This window comes from Cucurbita pepo, chromosome 20 (assembly GCF_057944985.1).
Source record: "Cucurbita pepo subsp. pepo isolate OVF chromosome 20, ASM5794498v1, whole genome shotgun sequence".
Taxonomy (NCBI): domain Eukaryota; kingdom Viridiplantae; phylum Streptophyta; class Magnoliopsida; order Cucurbitales; family Cucurbitaceae; genus Cucurbita; species Cucurbita pepo.
The window spans coordinates 1969923-1979221 of record NC_141817.1 but is presented as its reverse complement, the minus strand read 5'-3'; the positions used below and the strand labels follow the sequence as shown (position 1 = coordinate 1979221).

Genomic DNA, 9299 nt, shown 5'->3' with positions numbered 1-9299 from the left:
TATAAAACAATATATAACATTCAAGATACAACCTAATGAATAATACTCGTTCAAGCCTATTTTTCTTCCTTCAACGGCATTGTGAAAATATCGATTAATTAATCATTAGAGCTCACAAAATCAAAAACTATTTTTAATAACCTCACAAAGTTTTGAAATGAAACTTCTTTAATATCATCAAGTAGTTTTGAAATGAAAAACCAACAAGATGCATATGCCTACCATTATATTTCTTATAAAAAAAATCAGTAATTTGGTCGTATTTGACTCAAATCTAAACTTGTTGATCATAAGTCTTTTTAAATATAGGAACGTTATGTGGGTTCTCACAAAATTTTCGAATGAGATAGACAATGACTACTACCTCGTTGTGGACATTGAAACTGTGGATATTGATATGTATTGAGACGACGATATGGTAATAAATACAAGTATACAATGTAGTAATTAAAGATAAAAAGAAAAGAAAAAAAATATATACGTAACAGCCCAAACTTATAGCTAACAAATATGTAGCCCGTTACATATGGTCGTCAACCTTACAATTTTTTAAAAAAATGTTGAATCTCACACTCCACCTCTCAGGAACCTAGCGTTCTCGCTCCCACACTATTAGTGTCAAACTCTTGTTTTCATGGACAACAATATCACAATTTTAGTTACGGTTATCTCTATCTAACCTACCTAATGAATAGTTCACAATAACATCACAATTTTAGTATATTTGTAAATAGAGTAAGAATATTTTATTTAAATAATAGTACTAATTTTTTAATTGGGTCTTCATCATTACGAGGCGAGAGTCCATGAACTCAAGCCCATGAAACGAAAGCCCACCAAACAAGAGTCCATGAACAGAAGCCCATGAGGCCAGAGCCCACCAAACAAGAGTCCATGAACTTAAGCCCATGAGGCGAGAGCCCACAAAAGAAGAGTCCATGAGCTCAAGCCCACGGGGAGAGAGCCCACTAAACAAGAGTCCATGAACTCAAGCCCACGGGGAGTGAGCCCACAAAACAAGAGTCCATGACCTCAAGCCCATGAAGCGAGAGCCCACCAAACAAGAGTCTATGACTCAAGCCCATGAGGCGAGAGCCCACAAAATAAGTCCATGAACTCAAGCCCACGGGGAGAGAGCCCACCAAACAAGAGTCCATGAACTCAAGCCCACGGGGAATGAGCCCACCAAACAAGAGTCCATGGACCTCAAGCCCACGGGGAGAGAGCCCACCAAACAAGAGTCCATGAACACAAGCCCACGGGATGAGAGCCCACCAAACAAGAGTTCATTAACTTAAGCCCACGGGGAGAGAGCCCACTAAAATCAAGGAAAATAATTTAAAATTTATAAAAGAATTAATAATACAAATACACATTAATATATCATCGTACGTTCTAATATATCATGAACATTTTTTAATACAAAAACAGTTGTATAGCTAACGTTAAAAACATCAGAACCATTTGTTCTGCCTACATTTTAATAAACATGACATCCCACTAGCATGCAATGCTGCTAAAGCATCAGCCCAAAGCTTCCATTGCAGCACACAGAACCAGTAAACAGGAACAATAGCCATCCCAGTAATCAGCAATGGAATGCATGAAATATGGTTTCCATAGTGCAGGAAGAAGCAGGCACTGAAAGCCAGCACCATTCCCAGCACAGAAACGAACAGGAAACCAAGGCCAAGAACCAACTCCAATGGCAACCAAAACAGAAAATCTGTTTCTGCACACCGCGACGTCAAGATCGACAAAAACAGTAGAATCGAAGTCGAAGATGAGATCAAGGCTATTGCATCTGAGACGACGAACACCGTGAACCATTTGTGGCTAAGGAACATGGGCGAGCCATTGTTTTCGTCGTTGCCACCGGGTACGGTGAAGGCTGCAGCAAAAACTACGGTGGCTATCAAGGTTGCTACTAGCATGCATGAATTGGCTGTACTCTTCACCCACTTTTCTGCTTCTTTCACAAGTTCTTTGTGTTCTTGGATGAATAATTCTCTTGTTGTTCGCTTCCCTTTCTTTATTCTCATTGTACGCTCTAATATATTTTCTACATCCTTCAAAACATACATAAATTTTGTCATCATTTGAATAAAATATATAATACAAAACTACCCAAATCCATAGCCACAAGATATTGTCCGGAAGGTTTTCACACCCTTGTAAAGGGTATTTGTTCTCCTCCCAGACTAATGTGGGACATCACGATTCACCCTCCTTCGGGGCCCAGCGTCCTCGCTGGCACTCTTTCCTTCCTCCAATCGATGTGGGACTGCCCCAAAATCCACCCCCTTTGGGGCCAGCATCCTTACTGGCACACCGCCTCGTGTCTACCCCCTTCGGGGAACAGCGAGAAGGGCTGGCACACCATCCGGTGTTTGACTCTAATATCATTTGTAACGACCCAGATCCACCGCTAGCAAATATTGTCTTATTTGGGCTTTCCCTTTTGGGCTTCACCTCAAGACTTTAAAAGGCGTCTGGTGGGGGAAGGTTTACACACGCGTGTAAATGGTGATTTGTTCTACTCCAAACTCAAGTGGGACATCACACAAAATTTAAAAAAAGAAAAACTAAAAAAATCAATTTAATAATAAACCAATTATTTTCTAACATTATTCTGTTTGTTTGCCGGGAGAAATCTCTATTATTTCCTCTTCCATTTTTCATTTAAACCGAGAATTGGTACCTTAAACCATAGAAGTTCTTGGTGCATTTGAAAGACGGCTCCGGAGACACGATCAAGATGACCAGGATCAGCTCTTTTGGCAGCTAATTCAAGCAAGCTGATGTTTTCCTCGTTGAAATGGTATAATAGGTCATCTGGATTGAAAAGTTTCATATCATAAATTAAGTTGAAGACGCTACGTTGTCGATTTTCGACTGCTATGTGAAATATGTTCTTCCCACTGCCATCGACCATCAGTAGAAGCTTAGGATTTTTATGAAGTAACACTCTCACAAATTCAACATTTCCGACCCTTGCAGCATCGTGTAGCATGCTCGAGGGATGTAAAATGAAATCCGAAATCTTATCTTCATCAATCTTATTTTGAACTATACCCCACATCTTTTCTAGTGTTTGATAGGCTTGTATTTGCATCATTTTCTTCTTGTATATAGGCTTGAAACCTAAAAATCAAATTAAAATTATAAATATTTAAAAAGCTAAATTAATAAAAATTAATACTCTTAAACTAAAAAAAAACACACTTACATGATTGCCACTCAGTTAGGTTATTTTTTGTGCCAATTGTATTAGACTTTCGAGCCATGATATGCAAGGGTGTATCGTCATTGATGTCTCGATCCAATGCCAATTTCTCGTTCCACTTTAGAATAAGCAAAGCTATATCTGTAGAATAAAAAAAAAAACGTGATGATTATGAATTTTGACTAAACTAGAAGGTATTTCGAACCGACCCAATTGATAAAAATTAAATTTTGCGGGTAAAAACAAACCGTAATGATCGGTGGCAATGGCACTAAAAAGAAGCTCCATTTGCTGGTTAATTTCCATGTGTTTGATGATCCATTCCATCTGGAGGAAATAAGAAACCATATGGTTGTGTTTATATCTAGCAGCAATTAAAACAGGAGTGGCATTTCCAGACCCAGGAATTAGGACTAAATCATTATGCTTTTGCACCATGAACTTGGCAATGTCCACAGCGCCTGATGTCGCAGCTATGCAAAGGGCTGTGTTTCCGTATATATTTGTGGCTTCCAACTCATCTTTGGTCAGTTTTTGAACCAGCTTCTCCACGAATGCAGCCTGGTTGAACCTGGTCGCAATGTGGAGAGCTGTTTCTTCCCTATCCTTGCTTATTACCTTCGATAGGATCCCCTTATGTTCCTTTTCCATGTCCTCTGCAGCCTTCCAGTCACCCTTGGTTGCAGCTTCGCATAGCTGCTGGTCCTGCTGGTCCTGCTGGTCCCTTCTTTCGTTCCCTCAAAAAATGTTCACATTCACAAGTTTAACAAAGGTGTTTACAATAAATAAATAAATAAACAGTTCACCTCACTAAATTTAAATAAAAACTCTTTTTGAAATTCGCTTAATTTAAATACATATTAGCGGATGAACTTCTTCAAAACTTTAGACATTCAAACATGGACGAATGGACGAGTGGAAGTAAAATTCAAAGTTTACCAACCAAATTCATAACTATAAGAAATAATTAAAGGAAGGTAGAACTTACTACAACCATGAATCTCGAAGTTGTGTAGTTTAGTTCTAGCCCATTGAATAAATATCATGAGACGTGAAGCTTTGTCATTAACGATCATCGGTTGGTGCTGATCCTCCTTCACGTTCTCTTGTGTCGACCATTTAACTTCGTAGAGCTTACCGTCGATATCAATTTTATGGTGGTCGTTGGAAACCGTCATTTTCGACGAATTTGAAGACAGCTCGTGAACCGGCACCATATTTTTAGTTGGAATTGGAATCGGAAACACTTCTACAACTCACTTAAACTTGACAAAGAACTTGCAGCTGAGAAAGCAATGGTTGTGAGCTCCCATGAACAACTCATTTATATAAACACTCTTCTTTTTTGTCTTTTTGAGATATTATTATTTAATTATTATCAATTAAATATTGAGATTATTTTAATTGAAAGTATTTTATTTTATTAAATAATATTTTATTCACACCAACACACAATAATTACTTAGGATATTTAAATGCAACTTTCCATTGGTTGAAGGAGTCAACTATTTATTTATTTATTTATTTTTGTATAAAAAGAAAAGAAAAAAGGTTGACTATATATTTTTGAGTCATACCATGAATTGCTAGTTGTAGTCGAGTTGACTAGTCGACGACAAGTGAGTGTATATTATATTAGAATAATTATCCAAAGATAAATAAATAAATAAATTAATTAATTAAATATTTGGAGTAAGATATATTAAGAAGAAATTAAAATAATAATAATAATAATAATAAGGGCCAAGTCTCCATGTGAATGAGCACAAACTCCAATAAATATGCAAACAATTATGAAATATAAAGTTGTGAAAGAGTCATAGTCCAAATATTGCTGCCTCATTTTATTGGTAACACAAAACAAATATAATTTTATAATATATAGTTACTCAACTGGTGTGTTTATTAAAGTTAACGTTCGTGTTTCTACCAATTAAGTTGAATGTTTAAACATAACAACTAAGAAGGAAGTTGCGAAGAATTTCGAACCGCCGAATTTAAGCAAGTTGAATGTTTAAATCTAACTAGTAAGGAAGTTGCGAAGAACTATATGAATGACAGGAGACCACATTCAAATGAGTGATTTAAAAAAATTTGACCTACCGAATTTAAACTGATGACTTAAGGACGACATTGGATATTTTCAACCACTACCGTCATCTGCTCTGCCAACTAATCAATGGTCGGATTTATTTCAATTTTCATTCCAAAAGGATAAAAACATTGATCAAAATAAAAGTTGGAAGGAATAATACATAAGATAAAAAAAATTTATAGCATTCTCTAACTTCATGCCATAAAATGTTCTGGATTTTTAATGATATGGACTATTACGACGTATAAAAAAACGCTATAAAAAGTCTATGATAGCGTTTTTCATAAGCTATTGTAACCATTATTTCTTGTTGTGTATATATATGTATGGCTCTTCTAACCATACTTTTGTAGATAAAACATTAATTATCTTCTTAAGATGGATGATTCAATCTTCCAGCATCGCATATCGTTGAACTAAGAACACAAAATTATATAAAAAACAAAAACATAAAAAATGAACTTTCCACGTGAAACACTCTTATTCTTTCAAATTTTTTGCACTATCACTTTAAAACTTTTCATTAATATTTTAACACTATCATCTAAGTAGAAATTCTCTTCCTTCCGTAAATAACTGGTTGATTATAAGTTCGAAAGTTTTCCAAAACTGAAAGCATATTTTAGCAATATTGAAGTTTTGCCATAGATCTTTGACATAAAGAGACCTTTGAGGAGATCACGAAGAGGAACTCCCCTCACCCTCTACATTTTGCTGAGCTGCATGTGGTGCAGCCAGGTTAGGTAGGGAAGATGATGCCTGATCTAGGTTGCCATAATAATTATCAATCCACGATCCACTCCACGAGAACTCACTAGATAGGTCGGATGGTGATGGCAGAGGAAGCCCCTGCCCCGTCCCCACACTCAAGACTAGCGGAAATAAGGGGGTCAAAACCATCATACCTACAAGAGAATACACGTAGATGCGAATCCAAGAAACCTTCCCTTTCGCCCGCCCTGGTGAGATCCGATGAGATCAGATCTCTCGAACGAAGTTCAGTGATATGAAGAGAAGACAGCTGGCGGGAGATGTCTATTCATTACCACCCCCTTGTATAGATTGGAGAAAACAAAAGTGCCTGGATATGCAGTTGAGGGAAATACTGCTTCGAGAGAGGGCGGTACAGAAAGAATTTAATGATTCGCCTAAGACTGAAAAGCGTTACGGTTGAGCTTCTTTAAAGGGAAGCAAGCGTGCCAAGTTAAGAACAAAACAATACCCGTCCACTTTTTCATTTCATTTCATTTCTTGTGTAGCTTTTTTTTTTTTTTTTTTTTTGGATGTACTAATTAAAATTAATTTATTTCGTGGCTAAAACAATTAAGAACGTCAATAAATGTTACATATCATGAACATTTTTCAATACAATAATGATAAGAATCAAAACCATTTGTTCTGCCTATCTTTCAATAAATATGACATCCCACTAGCATGCAATGCTGCTAAGCCATCAGCCCAAAGCTTCCATTGCAACACACAAAACCAATAAATAGGAACAATAGCCATCCCAGTAATCAGCAATGGAATCCATGAAATATGTCTTCCATAATGCAGGAAGAAGCAGGCACTGAAAGCTAGCACCATTCCCAGCACAGAAAGGAAGAGGGAGCCAAGACCAAGAACCAACTCCAATGGCAACCAAAACAAAAAATCTGATTCGGCATACCGCGACGTCAAGATCGACAAAAACAGTAGAATCGAAGTCGAAGATGAGATCAAGGCTATTGCATCTGAGACGACGAACACGGTGAACCATTTGTGGTTGAGAAACATGGGCGAGCCATTGTTTTCGTCGTTGCCGCCGGGTACGGTGAAGGCTGCAGCAAAAACTACGGTGGCTATCAAGGTTGCTACTAGCATGCATGAATTGGCTGTACTCTTCACCCACTTTTCTGCTTCTTTCACAAGTTCTTTGTGTTGTTGAGTGAATAATTCTCTTGGTGTTTGCGTCCTTTTCCTTATTTTCATCGTACGCTCTACTATATTCTCTACTTCCTTCAAAATATACGTAAATTTTGTCATCATTTCGATAAAAATATATAATACAAAAAAAAAAAAAAAATTAAAAATTCAATTTAAATACTTAATATCTAATTATTATCTAATAGGATGATATGACCTCTGTTCATTCATAAACCACTTCTTTGATCACCTGTTGAGATTTTTAGGCCTTGTTTGGGTCTGTTGTTTCCTGGGATTGGTTTTGGGCCTTTCCTGCGCAGCTTAGGTGGAGAGCGAAGAAGGCTTCTTCCTTTCGGGGGGGTTCGAGCCATTAGTGAGATACTACTCTGGAAGAGCTAGAATTCTAACCTTGTGTCAGGACCTATGGGCCAAGGGACAGTCTCAAGTAGACAGTTTCTATGGGGCGTAGGTCTCCCAAAAGGTAACGGAGGCGTGCAAAGGTTTCCTTCGGCCAGACGGAGATTGGCCCTCCAAAAGGTAACGGAGGCGTGCAAAGGTTTCCTTCGGCCAGACGGAGATTGGCCCTTGAGTGCAAAGGCAGAAGGGAGCTTGACTGCAAGATCCATCCGTCGAGCGGGAGCTTGACTGCAAGATCCATCCGTCGAGCGGGAGCTTGACTGCAAGATCCATCCGTCGAGCAGGGACGAAAGTTGGCCTTAGTGATCCAACGATGGAGATTGGCCCTTGAGTGCAAAGGCAGAAGGGAGCTTGACTGCAAGATCCATCCGTCGATCAGGGACGAAAGTTGGCCTTAGTGATCCGACGATGCCGAGTGGAAGAGATATTTAGTAATAAATTATATATTACCATATATATCATATCTTTCCATTTTTTGTTATTTTCGTACCTTAAACCATACAATCTCTTGGTGCATTTGAAAGACGACTCTTGAGAAACGATCAAGATGACCTGAGATACGATGTGACATGAGATAAACAACACTCCAGAGAGAGTCTAATCGCAACAACTAAAATTGAAAGAAGAACACGTTTCAACTTTTCAAAAGAATTCCGACCTGCTGGATTCGAACCAGCGACCTAAGGATGGCTTTGGATACTTTCACCCACTACAGTCCTCCACTCTACCAACTGAGCTAAGGTCGGATTTGTTTCATTATTTTATTTAATCTTTTCGAGTCTATCTCAAGGTAAAAATTGGTCAAATGGATAAAAAATAATTGATGGGTTTATTGTCGGAACCAAACCAAAAGGCGTTGGATTTATTACATAATGTGAAGTAGTTGAAACTTCATCAATGGTGACTGTTCTTGCCTCGTTTTTTTTAGCACGTTTATTGCTCGGAATAATACATAAAGATAAGAACGAATAATGTTTTTTAAAAATAAAAATATATAAATATTTTTACCATTAAAGATTTAACCTAACCAATTGGCTCATCAGTTATTACCTCTACCTTCTCCCTGCGCCTCAATCAATTTGGGATATATGGTAAAAATCATGGTTCCTTACTTATTATCATTTATTTCTACTTTCACCTTCCCACTCAATAAATTTGGAAATATGGTAAAATCTATGTTCTACTTAATTGCAAAATTTTATAATTAATTTCTTAATATCACCAAATAAATTATAAAAAACATCCCTCAATTTTATATTTTATTTAAAAATATATATTATAGATAAAAATTAGGAAGGTACACCAGTTAGGTCTGGACCAACTCAAATTTAAAGTTTTGTTGGGTCGGTAGCCTAACCCAACTTGAAATTGTTTCCAACCCAAATCTTTATTTTCTTAGCAGAGTTAGGTCGGGTTGGGTTGGGTTGGGTTGTGTTGCGTTGAGTTGGATTGTTGGATATATATTTTTTGAAAAACGTTCAACTCAACTTGGCCCAGTTCAAAACACGGTGGAACTTTTAAAAGTTGCATTAATAAATTTAACCTTTAAAAAAAAATTCAAAAATATAATTAGTATATAGACAAAAATTGATTCCATCCAAATTATGGATTTGAGTTGTTTTTAAAATTGATTGTAGTGGAGGATTATTGGGTGGG

The 9299-nt window shown here is 37.1% G+C and overlaps 2 protein-coding genes and 1 non-coding gene across 3 annotated transcripts; all 3 read right to left on the bottom strand.

Moving 5' to 3' along the window:
• Window positions 1-1454: 1454 nt before the first annotated feature.
• LOC111783504 (uncharacterized) lies at window positions 1455-4443 on the bottom strand. The gene is made up of 5 exons (XM_087120737.1): window positions 4221-4443; window positions 3475-3963; window positions 3230-3367; window positions 2702-3144; window positions 1455-2069 (listed from the first exon to the last, which is right to left on the bottom strand). The coding sequence occupies exons 1-5, from the start codon at window positions 4441-4443 to the stop codon at window positions 1455-1457; spliced, it is 1908 nt and encodes a 635-aa protein (XP_086976863.1).
• Window positions 4444-6704: 2261 nt separating this feature from the next.
• Window positions 6705-7317, bottom strand: LOC111783502 (ankyrin repeat-containing protein NPR4-like). Its single transcript, XM_023664430.2, has one exon. It carries the CDS (start codon window positions 7290-7292, stop codon window positions 6705-6707), a length of 588 nt encoding a protein of 195 aa, XP_023520198.2. The 5' UTR covers window positions 7293-7317.
• Window positions 7318-8295: 978 nt separating this feature from the next.
• Window positions 8296-8389, bottom strand: TRNAY-GUA (transfer RNA tyrosine (anticodon GUA)). The gene is made up of 2 exons: window positions 8353-8389; window positions 8296-8331 (listed from the first exon to the last, which is right to left on the bottom strand). It is a non-coding gene; the product is annotated as a tRNA-Tyr (tRNA).
• Window positions 8390-9299: the final 910 nt, after the last annotated feature.

What these genes read in the sequence shown, in the direction of transcription:
- LOC111783504 (XM_087120737.1), bottom strand. Translation starts at nt 4,443, where the DNA reads ATGGTGCCGGTTCACGAGCTGTCTTCAAATTCGTCGAAAATGACGGTT. An exon ending in CATTGCCACCGATCATTACG is followed by an intron (nt 3,368 to 3,474) that starts GTTTGTTTTTAC and finishes TTTATTCTACAG; the next exon opens with ATATAGCTTTGCTTATTCTA. An exon ending in AAGAACTTCTATGGTTTAAG is followed by an intron (nt 2,070 to 2,701) that starts GTACCAATTCTC and finishes TATGTTTTGAAG; the next exon opens with GATGTAGAAAATATATTAGA.
- LOC111783502 (XM_023664430.2), bottom strand. Translation starts at nt 7,292, where the DNA reads ATGAAAATAAGGAAAAGGACGCAAACACCAAGAGAATTATTCACTCAA.